This window comes from Oncorhynchus mykiss, chromosome 9, assembly GCF_057628025.1.
Source record: "Oncorhynchus mykiss isolate SJ-2025 chromosome 9, ASM5762802v1, whole genome shotgun sequence".
Lineage (NCBI taxonomy): Eukaryota > Metazoa > Chordata > Actinopteri > Salmoniformes > Salmonidae > Oncorhynchus > Oncorhynchus mykiss.
In genome coordinates this window covers 66,918,906-66,941,338 of record NC_143030.1, presented here as the reverse complement: position 1 = coordinate 66,941,338, position 22,433 = coordinate 66,918,906, and the positions used below count along the sequence as shown (strand labels likewise).

At 45.3% G+C, this 22,433-nt stretch overlaps 1 protein-coding gene across 50 annotated transcripts in view; it reads left to right on the top strand.

Moving 5' to 3' along the window:
• Nucleotides 1-22,433, top strand: part of hspg2 (heparan sulfate proteoglycan 2) — a 187,193-nt gene that overhangs the window by 93,514 nt on the left and 71,246 nt on the right. For 34 of the 50 annotated variants that reach the window (XM_090185100.1, XM_090185103.1, XM_090185087.1 and 31 more), the window contains 18 exons: nt 5,203-5,322; nt 5,473-5,604; nt 6,305-6,449; nt 12,430-12,581; nt 12,924-13,094; nt 13,569-13,732; nt 14,028-14,207; nt 15,756-15,952; nt 16,193-16,340; nt 17,244-17,371; nt 17,642-17,728; nt 17,877-17,935; nt 18,275-18,336; nt 19,693-19,833; nt 20,059-20,232; nt 21,491-21,670; nt 21,911-22,029; nt 22,247-22,358. In XM_090185100.1, the coding sequence (XP_090041226.1) occupies nt 5,203-5,322; nt 5,473-5,604; nt 6,305-6,449; nt 12,430-12,581; nt 12,924-13,094; nt 13,569-13,732; nt 14,028-14,207; nt 15,756-15,952; nt 16,193-16,340; nt 17,244-17,371; nt 17,642-17,728; nt 17,877-17,935; nt 18,275-18,336; nt 19,693-19,833; nt 20,059-20,232; nt 21,491-21,670; nt 21,911-22,029; nt 22,247-22,358 (2,471 nt within the window). The remainder of the gene's footprint in view (nt 1-5,202; nt 5,323-5,472; nt 5,605-6,304; nt 6,450-12,429; nt 12,582-12,923; nt 13,095-13,568; nt 13,733-14,027; nt 14,208-15,755; nt 15,953-16,192; nt 16,341-17,243; nt 17,372-17,641; nt 17,729-17,876; nt 17,936-18,274; nt 18,337-19,692; nt 19,834-20,058; nt 20,233-21,490; nt 21,671-21,910; nt 22,030-22,246; nt 22,359-22,433) is intronic. The other 16 variants (XM_090185101.1, XM_090185099.1, XM_090185093.1 and 13 more) reach the window with 1 other exon arrangement.

The window sequence follows — 22,433 nt, the reverse complement described above, 5'->3', positions numbered from 1 at the left end:
ACATATTTTGAGACATGTCTTACCTAACCTAGCCTAAACCTAACCAAACCTGTAGACTATTATTTCATAAAGACTTCCATATGCCTTTGATACAAGTAGGCTTTTATAAAGACTTCAAAGGGGGCGACACCCTGGACCCAAACTGTTACAGACCTATATCCATCCTGCCCTGCCTATCTAAGGTCTTCGAAAGCCAAGTCAACAAACAGGTCACTGACCATCTTGAATCCCACCGTACCTTCTCCGCTGTGCAATCTGGTTTCCGAGCCGGTCACGGGTGTACCTCAGCCACGCTCAAGGTACTAAACGATATCATAACCGCCATCGATAAAAGACAGTACTGTGCAGCCGTCTTCATAGACCTTGCCAAGGCTTTCGACTCTGTCAATCACCGTATTCTTATCGGCAGACTCAGTAGCCTCGGTTTTTCGGATGACTGCCTTGCCTGGTTCACCAATTACTTTGCAGACAGAGTTCAGTGTGTCAAATCGGAGGGCATGCTGTCCGGTCCTCTGGCAGTCTCTATGGGGGTGCCACAGGGTTCAATTCTCGGGCCGACTCTTTTCTCTGTATATATCAATGATGTTTCTCATGCTGCGGGCGATTCCCTGATCCACCTCTACGCAGACGACACCATTCTATATACTTCCGGCCCGTCCTTGGACACTGTGCTATCTAACCTCCAAACGAGCTTCAATGCCATACAGCACTCCTTCCGTGGCCTCCAACTGCTCTTAAACGCTAGTAAAACCAAATGCATGCTTTTCAACCGTTCGCTGCCTGCACCCGCACGCCTGACCAGCATCACCACCCTGGATGGTTCCGACCTTGAATATGTGGACATCTATAAGTACCTAGGTGTCTGGCTAGACTCTAAACTCTCCTTCCAGACCCATATCAAACATCTCCAATCGAAAATCAAATCAAGAGTCGGCTTTCTATTCCGCAACAAAGCCTCCTTCACTCACGCCGCCAAACTTACCCTAGTAAAACTGACTATCCTACCGATCCTCGACTTCGGCGATGTCATCTACAAAATTGCTTCCAACACTCTACTCAGCAAACTGGATGCAGTTTATCACAGTGCCATCCGTTTTGTCACTAAAGCACCTTATACCACCCACCACTGCGACTTGTATGCTCTAGTCGGCTGGCCCTCGCTACATATTCGTCGCCAGACCCACTGGCTCCAGGTCATCTACAAGTCCATGCTAGGTAAAGCTCCGCCTTATCTCAGTTCACTGGTTACGATGGCAACACCCATCCGTAGCACGCACTCCAGCAGGTGTATCTCACTGATCATCCCTAAAGCCAACACCTCATTTGGCCGCCTTTCGTTCCAGTTCTCTGCTGCCTGTGACTGGAACGAATTGCAAAAATCGCTGAAGTTGGAGACTTTTATCTCCCTCACCAACTTCAAACATCTGCTATCTGAGCAGCTAACCGATCGCTGCAGCTGTACATAGTCTATTGGTAAATAGCCCACCCATTTTCACCTACCTCATCCCCATACTGTTTTTATTTATTTATTTTTCTGCTCTTTTGCACACCAATATCTCTACCTGTACATAACCATCTGATCATTTATCACTCCAGTGTTAATCTGCATAATTGTAATTATTTGCCTACCTTCTCATGCCTTTTGCACACAATGTATATATAGACTCCCCTTTTTTCTACTGTGTTATTGACTTGTTAATTGTTTACTCCATGTGTAACTCTGTGTTGTCTGTTCACACTGCTATGCCTTATCTTGGCCAGGTCGCAGTTGCAAATGAGAACTTGTTCTCAACTAGCCTACCTGGTTAAATAAAGGTGAAAAAAAAAAAAAAAAAAAAAAAAATGCCATTGAAACAAGTAGCCTTTTATAAAGACTTCAAAATGCCATTGAAACAAGTAGACTTTTATAAAGACTTCAATATGCCATTGAAACAAGTAGGCTTTTATAAAGACTTCCATATGCCATTGAAACAAGTAGCCTTTTATAAAGACTTCAATATGCCATTGAAACAAGTAGGCTTTTATAAAGACTTCAATATGCCATTGAAACAATTAGGCTTTTATAAAGACTTCAATATGCCATTGAAACAAGTAGGCTTTTATAAAGACTTCCATATGCCATTGAAACAAGTAGGCTTTTATAAAGACTTCAATATGCCATTGAAACAAGTAGGCTTTTATAAAGACTTCCATATGCCATTGAAACATGTAGCCTTTTATAAAGACTTCAATATGCCATTGAAACAAGTAGACTTTTATAAAGACTTCCATATGCCATTGAAACAAGTAGACTTTTTCTCTCATATTCTATTGGTTTTCAAATCAACTTTCTTTCATTGTCCAGAAGCCAAAATGAACAATCCTAGTCATATTAACAACCCATGCTGGTTGTTGCATCTTTAGATTTCCTTCTTTCTACTTTTCAAATTGATATTCTCATCTCTGTCATATGAAACCCCTCACAATGGTGTTGTCCGCTAAATGCATTATGGAACGAACATTCACGCTTAGCCTACTGTCTTGTGCGCATTGCTGAGCTGGTAATGGGAAGAAATAATCGTTTATCAACATTTGAAGCTAAACTTCTGATCGGTTGCATGAGCCTCATTGTTTTAAAAAAATTGGGGGATGTAGTCTAGGCCTACTGGTTGTATGAATTTGGGATCTATTTCTTTCTCGCAAAGAACGACAAGCTGACCAATAGAATAGGTCAACTTTTCTACCATGGGGGTTAGTAGATTGGCATAGGCTAGTGATTTTGCTGTTCGTTACTAGTCTTGTTGGCTGAGGATAAGTAAATGCTGACAGTTATTCTAACATAGAGGCGGCGCCTGGGTTTCAAGTTTGGGGAAGCAAATTTTCACCATAAAAATGCACCTTTATGATAAAGCATTCCATGCATCCTGGCATTTGCAGGCTTACGTAATAGAGGTCGACCGATTAATCGGAATGGCGTATTTATTTCAAGTTTTCATTACAATCAGAAATCGGTATTTTTGGACACCGATTTGGCCGTATTATTTTATTTTTTTACACCATTATTGAATCTTTATTTAACTAGGCAAGTCAGTTTAGAACACATTCTTATTTTCAATGACGGCCTAGGAACGTTCAGGGGCAGAAAGACAGATTTTCACCCTGTCAGCTCGGGGGATCCAATCTTGCAACTTTACAGTTAACTAGTCCAACGCTATAACCACCTGCCTCTCGTTGCACTCCACAAGGAGACTGTCTGTTACACGAATGCAGTAAGCCAAGGTAAGTTGCTAGCTAGCATTAAACTTATCTTATAAAAATGTTTCAATCAATCATAATCACTAGTTAACTACACATGGTTGATGATATTACTAGTTTATTTAGCGTGTCCTGCATTGCATATAATCTGACTGAGCATACAAGCATACAAGCATACAAGTATCTGACTGAGCGGTGGTAGGCAGCAGCAGGCTCATAAGCATTCATTCAAACAGCACTTTCGTGCGTTTTGCCAGCAGCTCTTCGTTGTGTGTCAAGCATTGCGCTGTTTATGACTTCAAGCCTATCAACTCCCGAGATGAGGCTGGTGTAACCGAAGTGAAATTGCTAGCTAGTTAACGGTGTGCGCGCTAATAGCGTTTCAAACGTCACTCGCTCTGAGACTTGGAGTGGTTGTTCCCCTTGCTCTGCATGGGTAACGCTGCTTCGAGGGTGGCTGTTGTCGATGTGTTCCTGGTTTGAGCCCAGGGAGGAGCGAGGAGAGGGACTGAAGCTATACTGTTACACTGGCAATACTAAAGTGCCTGTAAGAACATCCAATAGTCAAAGGTTAATGAAATACAAATGGTAGAGAGAGAAATAGTCCTAAAATTCCTATAATAACTACAACCTAAAACTTCTTACCTGGGAATATTGAAGTCTCATGTTAAAAGAAACCACCAGCTTTCATATGTTCTCATGTTCTGAGCAAGGAACTTAAACATTAGCTTTCTTACATGGCACATATTGCACTTTTACTTTCTTCTCCAACACTTTGTTTTTGCATTGTTTAAACCAAATTGAACATGTTTCATTATTTACTTGAGGATAAATTGATTTTATTGATGTAATATATTAAGTTAAAATAAGTATTCACACTGTTCAATGGAGTGCGTAGTGGTGTAGAGCAGGCAGGCTGTATCACAGAAAAATGTTGGCCTTTTATAAACACATTTCATGTAATTCTACTCCGTTTTATATGACTGGAGACATTAGCATATCTTTTTTTAATACGACATAAATGACAAGGTAGCCTACTCTGGGCCTACGAAAAGGGGAAACACAAATACAACATGACGTCCGTCTAACCTGCAGGAGGAGATGATTGTCCAAAAACAAACAAATGTGGCACTGACCCAATGATAAAGACAGTGAATATGCACACTAACCATCACCGGGGATATGGCCAATGTTATTTTGATAGTTAAAAGTCAGATTGGAGACTTTTCATTGTCTTCTACTTACAGCAATGATCATTTCGCTTTCCAAACAGTTTTTCCGTGATTGTATTTGTAAATATTGCCATATATGTGACTGGATCTCTCTGCTTTTCACTGACAGTCACAACTCAACAATCATCTTTTTGTATGTGCAGCGCGCCCTGCCCAAATTGTGGGCCCTTCCGACTGTAGGCTGTGTGATTTACACTAATTATCCTTTGTCACCTTGCTTTCTGGTGTAGTAGCCTACAGTATTTCGAATTATTTTATGTATTTATGTATGGACAGGAGTAAGCTATTTAGGCTATATAATTTTGGAAATTCAGTTTACTTTAGGGAAAGCTTCCCCTATATGGACGCGCTGCATTTGTATTCTAACATCTTCAAATTTCTCAGCAGAATTCGGAAAGAATGACGCATGCCGTTGCATCGGAGTTGCATGTTCTGTTAATATAAACCATACACTAAATGTGATTTACCATCAAATGTACCATTTCTGGCATTCTAAGCACAGTGGGTGGATGCCCTAATCAGGTTGCGCAACCAATGCATAGGGATCTGGTACATTTCATAAATGTCCAGTAAATTAAAATGAAAGGCGCCACATTTCCTAACAGAAACCCAGATATACACACATACACACAATCACGATCAGACACAACGTTTTGCATCTGCTTAATGCAAACACACCTGATCAAGGTGTCTGATTGAAGTACTCCACTGATCCTGGCTCTATGTCTGTCTCCAGGCACTCCCTCTCCCTGTGAACCAAATGAGTTCAAATGTAAGAATGGCCGCTGTGCTCTCAAGCTGTGGCGCTGCGATGGAGACAACGACTGCGAGGACAACTCAGACGAGACAGACTGCCGTAAGTCAGCACTCCTGTTGGTTGGTCTGAAGCAAAACGAGTTCATTTCAGAATGATTCACATCTTTTTCAAACTCCTTTTGAACTCTGTGGAAACAAATGCTAAAATGATTAATGACAAAGTGATTTTCTATCTCTTCTGGTTCTCCAGCCACCAGAGGTCCAGGTGACACGTGTGCCCCAGAGCAGTTTGTGTGCCTCAGTGACCGCACCTGCATCCCATCCAGCTATCAGTGTGATGAAGAGCCAGACTGTCCAGACCGCTCTGATGAGTATGGCTGCAGTAAGTCCCAGACCTTATCTGTCTGTGTCTCTCTGTTCCCTCTCTCTCTCTCTCTCTCTCTCTCTCTCTCTCTCTCTGTTTCTTTATCTCTCTATTTCTCTCTATCTCTCTCTCTCTCGCTCTCTCTCTATCTTGGTCTCTGTCGCTTTATTTCTCTCTTTCTCTCTCTCACTCTTTATCACTCTCTCTCTTTCTGTCTTTCTTTCTCTCTTTATCTCTCTCTTTCTCTCTTTATCTCTCTCTCTCACACATCATGTATAGTATGTCTCTCTTTCTCTCTCTCACCCATACACTATTCTCACTCTTTCTTTCTCTACCTCCTCTCTCTCACGTTCTCTCTCTCTCAAAACCCCATCTGACCCCCAACTTCCCCTCTTTCTGTGTAAGCCTCTGTGTGTCTGTCTTGTATAGTCATCCTTTGTACCATAACCAGTGCAGTGACTCCGGTTCCATTCACACTGTGGTGACTGGAGCTTTTGGGATGTGCATCCATGGAAAATAGTTTATTTTTCTGACTTTCCATCATTTTTGTTTCTCACTAAAGAGACTGAGTAGCCAAATAAACCACGGCCTTTTTACATTGAGGTTGGGTAGTTGGGATTTGTTTTTGAATGTGTGTGTGCCATCATGCATCCCACAGTGCCTGCATACTTGGCTTTATAGATGCTCATCTTTGTTTTCTCGTAACTTTGCCTTTAAGCTCCTCCAACGGTGACCAGTCCCCCAGAGGAGTCCATTCAGGCAGTGCGGGGGGAGACGGTGACCTTTAACTGTGTGGCGGTGGGTGTTCCTACCCCCATCATCACCTGGAGGCTCAACTGGGGCCATATCCCTGTCAGTGGCAGGTGAGTTGGTACAGTCCTTATCCTTCTCTGGTTCAGCCCATAACACCTCTTATCATAAACTTAGTGAGGCATTTAAGCCAATGGCCCCAGACTGAATACATGGAATGTTAAGTTGCATTTGAAAATGTCTCTGTGTGTGTGTTGGCAAACATTCGATAAGTTGATATGCATCAAATAAACATTTAATGTGGAGTGCTGAACCCATCTGTTGCATGATACACGTGACTTCTCTTCAAACTCTGTCTGTCTGGTGCCATTATGGACAAGATTGTTGAACTTTGCAGTGATAGCTCTGGAAAGAAATGCTGGGTTTAATTTAGGGAATTGTGTAAAATGAGTCTTCCGTATAATTGATTGGAAACAGACCGTGAAGATTTTGAAATGAGTGAGGATTTGTCCGCTATCCAATCTTGTCAGCCCACAAAATGCAGCATTTCATTCATTGCTGTTTAAGCTCAGTCATATATCCGATCTACAGGCCAGTCATCTGTCATTAATTATTGAGTTATTCAATTATTGCTTTGTGGCTTTGCGTTAATGATCTCTAAGTGGAAAATGATTTTCGCAATGTGCAATAACAGATAACTCAGTTTACTGTGCATTCATTGATTGGCTGTTTGTGTTATACAGTAAAGTTATATATAATCCGTCAAAATAATATTCCTATCGGAGAGTTAAAGCTGCAATATGTAACTTTTTGATGTCGGCCCGACCAAATTCACATAGAAATGTGTGTTATAGATCTGTCATTGCAAGCAAGTCTGAGACGCGGTAGCTCTGTTCTATTTGCACTATATTGATGCTTACCGTTCTGAAGTTTTGTTTTACTTTTGGTTTTGTACACCAGCTTCAAACAGCTGAAAATACTATATTTTTGGAAAATATATTTCACAGTGGTTTAGATGGTACAATGATTCTCTACACTATACTTGCTTGTTTTGTTACATAAACTGAAATTAGGTGGATTATTAGAGTTTTAGAAAGCAGGAAATAAATGGTGGAGCGATTTCTGCATAGTGCATGTTTAACTATTTCAATCACTATTAAAACATACCATACTGAAAGCTTAAAGTTGAGGAGAGTATGGCGGTTCATATAGCAATGTGTCTGTTCAGAAAATATATTTAGAGTCAGAATATTCTTTGTCCTCTGAAAGCCCTTTAGACACTTGTGTTAACTGTGAAAAGTGAATCATCACTATTTGGCTGCAGAAGAGTCGACCACAGCCTTCTGTATTTTATTTGATTGAAGCATCGATGTAATGTATGCAATGTATACACATGTAGGATTTTAATTTGAGCCAGTTTGCTACAGCAGGAAAATTATCCTGTAGCAACAGGAAATGTGAATTTGTAACGGTAAATGAGTGAATAGGTGTGAAGTCAGGCGCAGAGAGCAAAGGATACGGGAAAAACACGCTTTAATGTACAGAAAATCACACAAACAAAAAATCAGGCGAACAACACGTGAAGAAAATAAAGGACAGCGAAAAAAACAGAAAATGCAAAAACACAAACCACTCTAACAAATACAGATGAACAAGCCTGCACAAACAGAAGCAGGCTGAACTAACTTAAATAACCCCACCCTAACAACCAAACAAGAAACAGGGGATGACCCAGGGGTCGAGGCGCCGGCCGATCCGGATGGAGGCGATGGAATTCTCTCAACATAGATGGATCCAGAATATCCCCCACCGGGACCAAGCACCTCTCCTCCGGACCGTACCCCTCCCAGTCAACGAGGTACTGCAAGCCCCTCTCCCGGCGTTTCGAGTTCAGAATAGCTCGTATCGTGTACGCCGGGGACCCCTCGATGTCTAGAGGGGGCGGAGGGACCTCCGGAACCTCACCTTCCTGCATGGGACCAGCGACCACCGGCCTGAGAAGAGACACATGAAACGAGGGGTTAATACGATAATACGAAGGAAGTAATAATCGATAACAAACCTTGTTTATTCTTCTCAGGACTTTAAATGGCCCTACACACTGCGGGCCCAGCTTCCGGCAGGGCAAGCGGAGGGGCAGGTTTCGGGTCGAGAGCCAGACCCTGTCCCCTGGTGCAAACACGGGGGCCTCACTGCGGTGACGGTCAGCGCTCTTCTTCTGCCGTCCACTCGCTTGGTGTAATGACTCCTGGACGGCCCTCCAGGTCTCCTTAGAGCGCTGCACCCACTCCTCCACCGCAGGAGCCTCAGTCTGGCTCTGATGCCATGGTGCCAGGACCGGCTGGTACCCCAACACACACTCAAATGGTGACATGTTGGTAGAGGAGTGGCTTAGTGAGTTCTGGGCCATTTCTGCCCAGGGGATGTATCTCGCCCACTCCCCTGGCCGGTCCTGGCAATACGACCGCAGAAACCTACCCACCTCCTGGTTCACTCTCTCCACCTGCCCATTACTCTCCGGGTGATACCCTGAGGTCAGGCTGACCGAGACCCCCAGACGTTCCATAAATGCCCACACACGGGAGGTAAACTGGGGACCCCGATCAGAAACTATATCCTCGGGCACCCCGTAATGCCGGAAGACATGGGTGAAAAGGGCTTCCGCAGTCTGCAGGGCCGTAGGGAGACCGGGCAATGGAATAAGACGGCAGGACTTAGAGAACCGATCCACAACGACCAGGATCGTAGTGTTCCCCTGAGAGGGGGGAAGGTCAGTAAGAAAATCCACCGATAGATGGGTCCACGGCCGTTGTGGAACGGGGAGGGGTTGTAATTTCCCTCGTGGCATGTGCCTAGGAGCCTTACTCTGGGCGCACACCGAACAGGAGGAGACATAGAATCGTACATCCCTCACCAAGGTGGGCCACCAGTACTTCCTCCTAAGACTTTGCACTGTCCTAGAAATACCTGGGTGACCCGACGAGGGTAGACTATGAGCCCATCGAATGAATTGATCACGAACAGCGAGCGGCACGTACCTACGACCCTCCGGACATTGTGGAGGCGCAGGTTCCTCCCTTAGTGCCCGCTCGATGTCCGCGTCCACCTCCCATACTACTGGTGCCACCAGCTTAGCCGCCGGAATGATGGGAGTAGGATCGATGGACCGGTCCTCACTGTCATAGAGTTGGGACAGCGCGTCGGCCTTAGTGTTGAGGGAACCTGGTCGATACGAGATAGTAAAACGAAATCTGGTGAAATACATGGCCCATCTTGCCTGACGAGGATTCAGTCTCCTAGCTGATCGGATATACTCCAGGTTACGGTGGTCAGTCCAGATAAGGAAAGGGTGCTTAGCCCCCTCAAGCCAGTGTCTCCACACCTTCAGGGCCTTAACCATAGCCAACAACTCCCTGTCCCCCACATCATAATTCCGCTCCGCTGGCCCGAGCTTCTTCGAGAAAAAAAGCACAGAGGCGGAGCTTCGGTGGCACACCCGAGCGCTGTGAGAGCACCGCTCCAACCCCAGCTTCGGATGCGTCCACCTCTACTATGAACGCCAATGAAGGGTCCGGATGCGCCAACACCGGCGCCTCAGTGAACAGCGCCTTCAACCTACGGAAAGCTCTGTCCGCCTCTGCTGACCACTGCAAACGCACCGGCCCCCCCTTCAGCAGTGATGTGATAGGAGCTGCTACTTGACCAAAACCCCGGATAAACCTCCGGTAGTAATTGGCAAACCCTAAGAACCGCTGCACCTCCTTTACCGTGGTTGGAGTCGGCCAATTACGCACAGCCTTGACGCGGTCACCCTCCATTACCACCCCCGAGCTGGAAATGCGATAACCCAGGAAGGAAACGGCTTGTTTGGAAAACTCACATTTCTCCGCCTTCACATACAGGTCATGCTCCAGCAGTCGTCCAAGAACCTTGCGCACCAAAGACACATGCGCTGTGCGTGTAGCGGAGTAGATCAAACTATCGTCAATACACACTATCACACCCTGTCCGTGCAGGTCTCTGAGAATCTCATCCACAAAAGATTGAAAGATAGCTGGAGCATTCTTTAACCCGTATGGCATGACGAGGTACTCATAATGGCCAGATGTAGTGCTAAATGTAGTTTTCCACTCATCTCCCCCCCGAATACGCACCAGATTATACGCACTCCTGAGGTCTAGTTTCGTGAAGAACTGCGCTCCGTGAAATGACTGCACTGCCGTAGCAATGAGAGGTAGTGGGTAACTAAAACCGTGATGGAATTTAGACCTCGATAATCAATACACGGACGCAAACCACCATCCTTTTTCTTCACAAAAAAGAAACTCGAGGATACGGGTTACATGGAGGGCCGAATATATCCCTGTCCCAGAGCCTCGGTGATATATGTTTCCATAGCCAACGTCTCCTCCTGGGATAAAGGATACACATGACTCCTGGGAAGTGCAGCGTTTACCTGGAGGTTTATCACGCAATCCCCCTGTCGATGGGGTGGTAATTGGGTCGCTTTCTTTTTACTGAAAGCGATAGCCAAATCGGCATACTCAGCGGGAATGCACACGGTGGAAACCTGGTCTGGACTCTCCACCGTTGTCGCACCGATGGAAACCCCTACACACCTGCCTGAACACTCATCAGACCACCCCTGGAGAGTTCCCTGTTTCCACGAAATAGTCGGATTGTGAATAGCCAGCCAGGGAATCCCCAGCACCACCGGAAACACAGGTGAATCGATACGGAACAGACTAATTCGCTCCTTATGATTCCCCTGCGTAATCATCTCCAAAGGAATTGTGGCTTCCCTGACCAGCCCTGACCCTAATGGTCGACTATCTAAAGAGTGCACGGGAAAAGGGGGGTCTACTTTTACTAACGGAATCCTCAACCTCTGAGCGAGTCCGCAATCTATAAAGTTCCCAGCTGTGCCTGAATCTACTAGCGCCTTATGCTGGAGAGAGGGAAAAAATTTGAGGAAACAAATTAATACAAACATGTGACCAACAGGAAACTCTGGGAGAGTGTGGTGCTTACTCACCTGGGGTGACCGAGGAGTGTTCTGCCTGCCCTCTCGACTCCTAGATGAACTCCTCCAGCACCGACCGGAAGTGTGCCCTCTCCGGCCACAACTGGTACAGGAGGAGCCTCCTCCTCCGATCTCCCTGGACGCGGCCCCTCCTAGCTCCATCGGGATAGGAGCGGGAGGGTCAGGAGGTGGAACGAACAGGACCCCTTCAGAACGTCCGCGAGCAGATGGTCTAACTGGATCGACAAGTCTATCAGTTCTTCCAGGCTAAGCGTTGTATGCCGACAAGCCAGCTCCCTGCGGACGTCCTCTCTCAGGCTACACCGGTACTGGTCTATCAGGGCCCTGTCATTCCACCCTGCTCCATCGGCCAAGGTCCGGAAATCCAGCGCGAAGTCCTGCGCGCTCTTCGTCCCCTGCCTTAGATGGAACAACCTCTCACCCGCCGCTCGGCCTTCCGGAGGGTGATCGAACACGGCCCGGAAACGGCGGGTGAACTCCGGGTAGTTGCCCTTCGCTGAGTCGGGCCCGTTCCAAACAGCATTGGCCCACTCCAGGGCTCTACCCGTGAGGCAGGTGATGAGGACATTCACGCTATCCTCGTCCGAGGGACCCGGCCGAATGGTGGCCAGGTAGAGGCTTAATTGAAGCAGGAATCCCTGGCACCCCGCCGCTGCTCCATCGTACTCCCTCGGAGGCGTAATGCGCAGAGCGCTGGAACCAGATCCCGCTGGGGGAGATAACCAGTGCAGTGACTCAGGTTCCATTCACACTGTGGTGACTGGAGCTTTTGGGATGTGCATCCATGGAAAATAGTTTATTTTTCTGACTTTCCATAATTTTTGTTTCTCACTAAAGAGACTGAGTAGCCAAATAAACCACGGCCCTTTTACATTGAGGTTGGGTAGTTGGGATTTGTTTTTGAATGTGGTTTGTAATTCATGGACATTTTTGTAAGAGTTGATACATATTTCATAAGGGGAAATTTCAAAGTGGATATTATAAACTTCAGCAGAAGCCTTCTTAAACCTCAAATACACTACAAGTTTTAAATGTATCTGCCTTCCCAGGATCTCAATGACCAGTGAGAATGGGGGTGGCACCCTGACCATCCGTGACGTAAAGGAGGCGGACCAGGGGGCGTACACCTGTGAGGCCATCAACGCCAAAGGCCTTGTGTTTGGTATCCCTGACGGGGTGCTCAGCCTCACACAGAAACCAGGTATGTACTGGATAGGCTGATTCCCCATATAAGGCCAAAACAAGCAAAACTGGACTGAGCTGGTTATGCATGGTTCCACCATATCTGCTGTAAGCATGCTAGAAAGTATGGTAATATTCGGGTTGGCCCTAAAGTGGGAATCAGGTACAGTGTTTGTATACTACTCACCTCTGGGATCAGCTAGATCATTTTAAAGGCTATTTCGTTACATTATTTTGTATAAGAACATAACGTGAATATATGAATTTCCTAAAATGGTTCATGTCTGTCTGCACCTTTTTGCCTGTTATATGTCTGTCTCTTCTATGTTGCCTATTTGCACCGTGCTGTCCTTTCGTCCAGTTTTGTCATCCTCTCTGTCATCGTCACCAGGAAACTGTCCAGACGGTCACTTCAGTGTGGAGGGACGTTGTATCTCCTGCTTCTGCTTCGGCATCACCAAGAACTGTGGAACCACCGGCCGCTACCGCAACCAGATCAACCTGCGCTTCACTGACGAGGACGACTTCAAAGGTACCTGGACCGCACTAAATACAAATGCCTGTATGAAATAAATACACATGACAAAGTTGATGGAATTTTACGTTCCTAAATATTTTGTGAAAACGTCAAGACATCTGTAAAAAAGTTTTTACCTTTATCTAACTAGGCAAGTCAGTTAAGAACAAATTCTTATTTTCAATGATGGCCTAGGAACAGTGGGTTAACTGCCTTCTTCGGTGGCAGAACGACAGATTTTCACCTTGTCAGCTCTGGGATACGATCTTGCAACCTTTCGGTTACTAGTCCAACGCTCTAACCGCTAGGCTACCTGCCTCGCCAACAATTGATTGAACTGAACTTTAAAAAACTTTTTACGCTTTTTAAATTTTTTTTTATGCATGCATAATATGAATGTGATTACTGATATGATAAAACTCTCTCTTACTTCATATGTCTCTCTCCTTATCTCCCTCCATAACACCCTGCCTTCTTCCCTATCTCTAGGAGTGAACGTGACGTACCCCTCTAGACCAGGCACCCCTCCTCTCTCCTCCACTCAGCTCCTCATAAACCCTGAGGAGGAGGAGTTCCAGCTGGTCGACCTATCACGACGCTTCCTCATCCTGGACTCCTATTGGACGCTTCCCCGCCAGTTTCTGGGCAACAAGGTACAGCATCTCTCCTGCTCTCCGTTTCTCCAATTGCTCAATGTGACACCATGTTGAAATTAGCTTATACTAGCAAGATAACTCCTATTTGAAGTTATATGAATTATAAATGAAATTGACTTGCACGTCTGAGTGTTGCGTCAGAAAGGGATGTTGAAGTCATATTCAAAGGAAAGAAGCTACTCCACACTGCTTTTGACCATAATCAGTTTCAGCCTCACTGCCTTAGTCAGAGCTTTGCCAGATATACAGTATATAACAGTGTTGTTAATACAGAGACTGTATGTATATTTAGATTGACTCCTATGGAGGCTCACTGAAGTACAAGGTGCGTTACACTCTGGCCCGCGGGGAGACTGAGCCTGAGGAGAAACCAGATGTGATTCTGACCGGGAATGGTCAGAGACTGGTCTACCGCAGGGGCAACCCCACCCCCTCCAGGGTGGTCAACAAGAAGGAGATCAAATTCACTGAGGTGGGTCTCAGTCCATCTTTCAACTACAAACAACATATCTACCTCACTTTGTTTCCTTCCTGGCCCTCTTCTTTATTTTTTTGTAAAACAATGCACCCGTCTCTACACTCTTTGAAAAAAATGTGCTATCTAGAACCTTAAAGGTTTCTTCAGCTGTCCCCATAGGAGAACCCTTCAAAAACCTATGTAACCTGTTAGTGATCGCTTCGCGCGCCAATACCTTTAGCGGGATCGATTTGACAACATCCAGTGAAATTGCAGAGCGCCAAATTCAAACTACAGAAATATCAATATTCAAGATTCATCAAAATAAAGCTTAACTTCTTGTTAATCCAGCCGCAGTGTCATATTTCAAAAAGGCTTTACGGTGAAAGCAGACCATGCGATTATCTGAGGACAGCGCCCCGCATACAAGCACATGAAAATTATTTTCAACCAGGCAGGTGGCTACACAAAAGTCAGAAATAACGATATAATAAATGCTTACCTTTGAAGATCTTCTTCTTTTTACAATCCCAAATGTCTCAGTGACACAATGAATGGTCGTTTTGTTCGATAAATTCCTTCTTTATATCCCCAAAAAGTCTATTTATTTGGTGCGTTTGATTCAGAAATACACCGGTTCCAACTCACCCAACATGACTACAAATAACCTAATAAGTTACCTGTTAACTTGGTCCAAACATTTCAAACAACGTTCCTAATCCAACCTCAGGTATCCTAAAACGTAAATAGTCGATAAAATGTAAGACGGGATAAACTGTTTCCAATACCGGATAAAAACAATGTGAAGCGCGTTCCAGTTCACGCACACCAAACAGTAGCATCCACCTGGAGTGACACTTACAAAGAACAGCCATACTTCTTAATTTCTCAAAAGAAAAACATTGAACAATTTCTAAAGACTGTTGACATCTAGTGGAAGCCATATGAACTGCAACCAGGTTCCTATTAAGTAGGGTATCCCATAGAAAACCATTGGGAAATACTATGACCTCAATTTTCTTTCCCCCTGGATGGTTTGTCCTCTGCGTTTTGCCTGCCAAATCAGTTCTGTTATACCCACAGACATTATTTTAACAGTTTTAGAAACTTTAGAGTGTTTTCTTTTTGTTTCCAAATCTACCAGTTATATGCATATCCTAGCTTCTGGGCCTGAGTAGCACGCAGTTTACTTTGGGCACGCTTTTCATCTGGACGTGAAAATACTGCCCCCTATCCCTAAGAAGTTTTAAAGGGGATTCTACGTGGAACCCAAAAAGGTTCTACCTGGAATCAAAAAGGGTTCTACCTGGAACCAAAAAGAGTTACCCTGTGGGGACAGCCGAAGAACCCATTTGGAACCCTTTTGTTGGTCTTACATAGCCTATATGGGGTCAGTGGCTGAGATGTACTAGTCTGGGCATTTTGTATATGATCAATTGTAAAGATGAAGCCATCTAGGCCTTTAATGTAAAGTATATGATCAGTGGCTAAAGGGTACTTGTCTAGGACTAACATGCATAGGTTGAGTGTCTGACCTTACATGGTTGGTATGTGTTGTTGTAGGAGAACTGGCAGCACTCGTCTGGACGCCAGGTGTCCCGTGAGGACCTGATGATGACCCTGGCCAGCCTTGAGACCATCAGCATCCGCACCGTCTACGACAACCACATGGTGAGCGTGGCGCTCAGCGACATCGTCATGGACACCACCACCGTGGAGTACAACATCCAGGGCAACGCCAAGGAAGTGGAGGAGTGCAGGTGAGATCCCATAGATTGACTTCAGCTGACGTTGGGATTTGGATTGGATGTAGTTTCTTATCGCCCCATAGAGTTGCAGGCACTAAGAAAATTACTTAAACCGTGGTACCGGTTTTTGTGACATACATTTTTTGTCCCTGTAGCTGTAGATATATTGTAAATAAAGTTGCATTGCATTGTATTGTGTTTGAAAGAGTTTCAGTTGTAATGGCTCTTATGGTGTTTGTCTGTCTCACCCAGGTGTCCCCCTGGCTACTCAGGACTGTCCTGTGAACAGTGCTCCACTGGCTTTGAGCGTGTGTCTGGGGGGAACTTCCTGGGATCCTGTGCTGGATGTAACTGTAATGGACACGCCAGCGCCTGTGACCCCATTAGTGGACACTGTCTGGTGAGAACTCCTTACAACGTAATGTTATTATTATACTATTATAAAGTTGTATTAGCCTCAATGTATTTTAGCTGTAAACAAATCTGTTCTAAGTGTTGAGAATGTGTACAAAAATTATTTCAAAATGTGCGGTAAAAAATGCAAGTAGGATAATTTTTTGTAAATATTTGACTAAACTGAGTTGTGAGATTTGTGAGGTCCTCACGACTTACATAACAGGTTGGGTTTGGATTACAGTCATGCCCACTTTCCCACTTACCACGGGATGGTAACGCATAGGAAGAATTATCATGCACGGATAAACAGCTGTGCTGATGCGCTCTATCCAATCATAGCAGCGAATCTCCAGACAATGACACAGAGCTGCCCACCTCTTGCTGATGTGATTGATAGTGATCCCTCCAGTCTGCAACTGTTTTGAGCCAAATTAAAATGTATTTATTTACCATAGTTTGACAGCTTGCTGATGATGAAATGGTCTCAGAAATCAGTCCTGGGCGCTGCTAGCACTTTTTCATGCAATTTATTTTACTTGAGAAATACTGCACCAAACACCATAGCTAGATGTAAAATTGTACGACTAAGACCTCCTCTGCAAAAACGTCAAAATTAATTACAGATTATTTTATTTATCTTAAATTAATTATATTTTGAGGAAGTGGTAGTGGCTATGTTGTTGCTACGATGATTCAAGAGGGACAAACAACAGTAACTGCCAGGGAACAATAAAGCGATTATAACACACCCTTATCGAACAACACTCTTAAGACAAATCTCCGTTTTCTTTATGAGCAGCAGAAAAACATGCAGAATTGGTCAATTCAGCCGCTCTGTAAGTAATGTATGGACAAGTGTCCATAATATAGAGGCAGTAACTGAACTATGTTCCTCTCCCTTCCTCAGAGCTGCCAGCACAACACTGAAGGTCCTCAGTGTGACAAGTGCAGACCAGGCTACTTCGGTGACCCCAGACGAGGTCGCCCCGATGACTGCAAGCCCTGTCCATGCCCATACACCGAGACGTCCCGCCGGTGAGGGGTCACCACACACACACACACACACACACACACACACACACACACACACACACACACACACCCTGAGTGACAGACATGGATGGAAAGAGCAGGTTGACGTCCCTGTTGTGCGGATTCAGTGGACCTTCCAGAAGAACACTGGGCTTATTCATTCATTGCTGGTGTTGTCACCTTGTGACCTATGTTGCTACCCATTAACCGGCAGCTAATGTACATATTACTGTAGCTAACAGTCTACTCCTGTGATTTGTTTGTGTCTCCCAGGTTCTCTGACACCTGCTTCCTGGACCATGACTCCCAGGCCACGTGCGACGCCTGCAAACCAGGCTACACCGGCCGCCGCTGTGAAAAGTAAGGAAGTGACATCACAAATGACATCACACCCCTTTACGTGTGCATGGTCTTTAAATCAATGACAGCTTTACTGTATATGGAATAGTCAGTTATAAAGGATAGTTATAGAAGATTAAGATGTTTGTGGGTATTTTTTTCTTCATAGGTGTGCACCTGGGTACCAGGGTAACCCACTACAGCCTAATGGCAAATGTTTTCCAAACAGTGAGTGTTCTGTTTTACATCAGTATTGGGATGGACATTGTTTTTAGGCTTGAAAGTGCCAGGAAAATGCTTTATTTGTATTGTGTTACCCAGAGCCATGTGTACAGTATATGACTGTTTTTTATCTCTAGTGCATGCCATGCTTTATTTCCTACTTTACCTTTAAGAGCCTCTGTCTTGACCCAGTGTAATTATTAACATCAGTCATACCTGCTGAGGGGGGTGTCATCATCACCCTGGTATGTGGAGGGGTTGGAGTTGGTGGAGCACTCCCAGGTACTGATTCATCTCTACTCCCTCCCTCTCTCTCCCCCTTTCTCCACTCCCTCCCTCCTTCAGCAAACTCAAAGTGTGATAGCAGAGGAACAGTGAACTCCAACAGCAGACCATGCGCCTGCAAGGTAACACACTACGCTGCTTTGGCTTATTGTACTTCAATCTTACGACCAAAGTTATGAGTAGGGCTTTAGATTAGATTTAGGAGTTACACTCTCAATCACCAACAGTTTAACTCCATTGTCTCGCCCAGTGGTCTCCAACCTTTTCTAACATGAGAGCCACTTTTAAAAAATGAACCGTGTCATGAGCTACACATTTCTTTCTAGCTTTTAAATCGCCACATTCTTCTCTTCTCCTCTCGCTTGCAACTCTTCCACGGGTCCTTCGTGTACAAGAGAAAGTAGTGCACAGTGGTGGAAAAAGTACCCAATTGTCATACTTGAGTAAAAGTAAAGATACTTTAATAGAAAATGACTCAAGTAAAAGTGAAAGTCACCCAGTAAAAGTCTAAAAGTAAAAGTAGTAAAAGTAAAAAGTCTAAAAGTATTTTCTTTTTAAATGTACTTCAGTATCAAAGTAAATGTAATTGCTAAAATATACTTAAGTATCAAAAGTAAAAGTAGAAATCAAGCAAACCATACGGCACCATTTTCTTGTGTTTTTTTCTTTATTTAAGGATAGCCAGGGGTATCCTCCAACAGACCAGAGGCAGTAGGGATGACCAGGGATGTTATCTTGATAAGTCTGTGAATTAGACCATTATCCTGGCCTGCGAAGCATTCAAAATGTAGCGAGTACTTTTGGGTGTCAGGTCAAATGTATGGAGTAAGAAGTACACCATTTTCTTTACGAATGTAGTGAAGTAAAATGATAAGTTGTCAAAAATATAAATAGTAAAGGAAAGGTACCCAAAAACGACTACTTTAAACTATTTTTACTTAAGTACTTTACACCACTGGTAGTGGTCAATAGACCTGGTCAAATAATGGTTCATAAACTCAAAGGGGGCCCCAAAAAGATCTGTGATTCGTTTCCAAAATTCTGTTTTACATTTTCCCATGTTACATTTTCTCAGTTTAATTTTTCATGGTTCTCGATTTTTGTAGTTTTTCAAAATTACAATTGTTCGTCAAGAAAACAACGAAATTGGATGTTCTGAGTCCATGTCAATGCTTAAATTACATCAGAAGGTCTGGAAGAAAACGAACAAATCGATTTTTGAGTGCAATTCCCTTAGTTTTGAGTGCAATTCCCCTTTAGTTGTGCATCTAGCGAGTGAGGAATGTGTCTGATACCTGTGTTATTTGTTAATGACAGTTTGCGGGGAACATGTGAATTGCATGTACATTCAGAATTACTTGGACCTGTGTAGGTTTTACTGCAATTATAATACGATCATCTTTTATGATGAGCCAGCCAGTCAGTCAGTGAGTCAGATGCATGACAAGCTGTGTGTCTGGTATATGTGTGTGTTGTAGTCCAATGTGGTGGGGTCGCAGTGTGACGAGTGTAAGAGCGGTGCCTTCCACCTGACAGAGGAGAACCCAGAAGGCTGTCTACAGTGCTTCTGTATGGGCGTCACCAAGCAGTGTGCCAGCTCCACCTGGAGCCGAGACCAGGTCAGTAGCCTGGCCGCACTAATACTACTCACACCAGCCAACACACACTACCTCTATAGGGCACTTAAGACATCACAAAATGCAAGGGATTGTCAAGCACATCCTAATCCACAGCAGTGCATTGAGTCTGGCTTAAGTGCACTTGAGCCCTTTTCGCTTGGATTCTTGAGGACAGAGAAGATACAAAGATGTTGTATCTAGAGTGTGTGTGTTTGTATCCCCCAGGTCCGTGGCGGTGTGAATGGGCAGCTGTTCTCCCTCTCCAACAGTGCTAACTCCAGGACTATCACAGACGGTATCACCCAGAAGGGCTCCTCAGAGGTGGCATACCGCTCCTTCTCTGACATCCCCAAGGACGTCTACTACTGGGTCCTACCAGACAGCTTCAGAGGAGACAAGGTGAGAGGGGGAGACAGAGGGAGAGGAAGGAGAGAGAGGACTAGGGGACTAGGGGAGAGGAGGAAGACAGGGGGTAGAGGGGGAAGAGAGGGGACTAGGGGAGAGGAGGAAGACAGCGGTTAGAGGGGGAAGAGAGGGGACTAGGGGAGAGGAGGAAGACAGCGGTTAGAGGGGGAAGAGAGGGGACTAGGGGAGAGGAGGAAGACAGCGGTTAGAGGGGGAAGAGAGGGGACTAGGGGAGAGGAGGGAGACATGGGTTAGAGGGGGAAGAGAGGGGACTAGGGGAGAGGAGGGAGACATGGGTTAGAGGGGGAAGAGAGGGGACTAGGGGAGAGGAGGGAGACATGGGTTATAGAGGGAAGAGAGGGGACTAGGGGAGAGGAGGGAGACATGGGTTATAGAGGGAAGAGAGGGGACTAGGGGAGAGGAGGGAGACATGGGTTACAGGGGGAAGAGAGGGGACTAGGGGAGAGGAGTAGACAGCGGTTAGAGGGGGAAGAGAGGAGTCTAGGGGAGGATGGAGACAGAGGTTAGAGGGGGAAGAGAGGGGACTAGGGGAGAGGAGGGAGACATGGGTTAGAGGGGGAAGAGAGGGGACTAGGGGAGAGGAGGGAGACAGCGGTTAGAGGGGGAAGAGAGGGGACTAGGGGAGAGGAGGGAGACATGGGTTAGAGGGGGAAGAGAGGGGACTAGGGGAGAGGAGGGAGACATGGGTTAGAGGGGGAAGAGAGGAGACTAGGGGAGAGGAGGGAGACATGGGTTAGAGGGGGAAGAGAGGAGACTAGGGGAGAGGAGGGAGACATGGGTTAGAGGGGGATGAGAGAGGACTAGGGGAGAGGAGGGAGACAGACTCTAGAAGGGTGATGGGGGAGACAGACTCTAGAAGGGTGATGGGGGAGACAAGTGGAGAGGGGAGGGGACAAGGGGAGAGGGTGGGGGAGATGAGTGGTGGTCTTTATGACACTTTGTTTCTCCACTAGACCATAGGGACAGGAGAAACTATCATCCACCGTATTTTGACTTGAGGTGTGAAGTAAATGTGGTCAGGCTGAATTTCACCGTCCACATGCTCTCTCAACATGTGAAAACTATAAAGGCTTTACATAGCTCCCTAAACCAAGAGAAGCTCTCTACTTGATGATCCATGACCCAGCTAGCCTTATAGGATGAAATACCTTTCCACCATCGAGTGGAGTTAAGAGGTGGGTTGTTCTAGAACTAGAACCTCTGTCTCTGACATCTGACATGTTGTTGCCAGGTGACAGCCTATGGCGGAGAGCTGCGATACACTGTGCGCTATGAGCCGCGGCAACGCTCCCTGGTGATTGACGGACAGCCGGATGTGGTTCTCCAAGGCAACAGCATCTTCCTGGAACACTTCTCCCAGACAAAGCCCCTCCCCCGCGCACCTACCACCGTCACTGTCACCTTCAGAGAGGTGTGTGTCATTGTTTGTGTTCGTGTGTGTATGCGTGTTTAAAATAAACTGTTTGTTTTCATTAAGATGTAATAACAGGTTGTCTTTGTGGATGATTTTGTTTAGAATACGTAATTAGATTACCATTAACTCCATCGCTAATCCCAATCCTATTCTTGAATATAATCCCAGCTCTAATCCTGAGTTTGCCTATGCAGACCTTTACACTTCTCTGTCTCTCCCTGTTTTTTCTCCTACCAGTCTGCATGGAGGCGTGCTGATGGACAGCCCTGTACTCGTGAGCACCTCCTCATGGCCTTGGCTGATACTACTGTATTCATGATCAGAGCCACCTACGCTGACAACATGGCTGAGACCAGGTAAGAGAGGACCAGACTACCTGTACTATTGAGATCTACTTCTATTCAACTCTAGTGTAGGTAGGAGAAGGAAGACATATTGAGTCGTACCTCAAATCAGCTGTAGTTTTCCACATAATGAAGATTCTAAAGAATAATTTAGGACACTTACTAGAAAGACCATGTGGCTGATGTTGTTGTTGTTATTATCTCACCTGCGTTGTTGTCTGTTGTTCAGTCTTTCAGACATCCAAATGGACATTGCAGTTCCACGCTCCACAGGCAACGAACATGCCCTTGAGGTGGAGGAGTGTGCCTGTCCCCAGGGCTACAAAGGACCATCATGCCAGGTACTTTACACACACAAACACACACACACACCACATAAACATTATTCTGATGACACAAGAACAACCAATACAGTA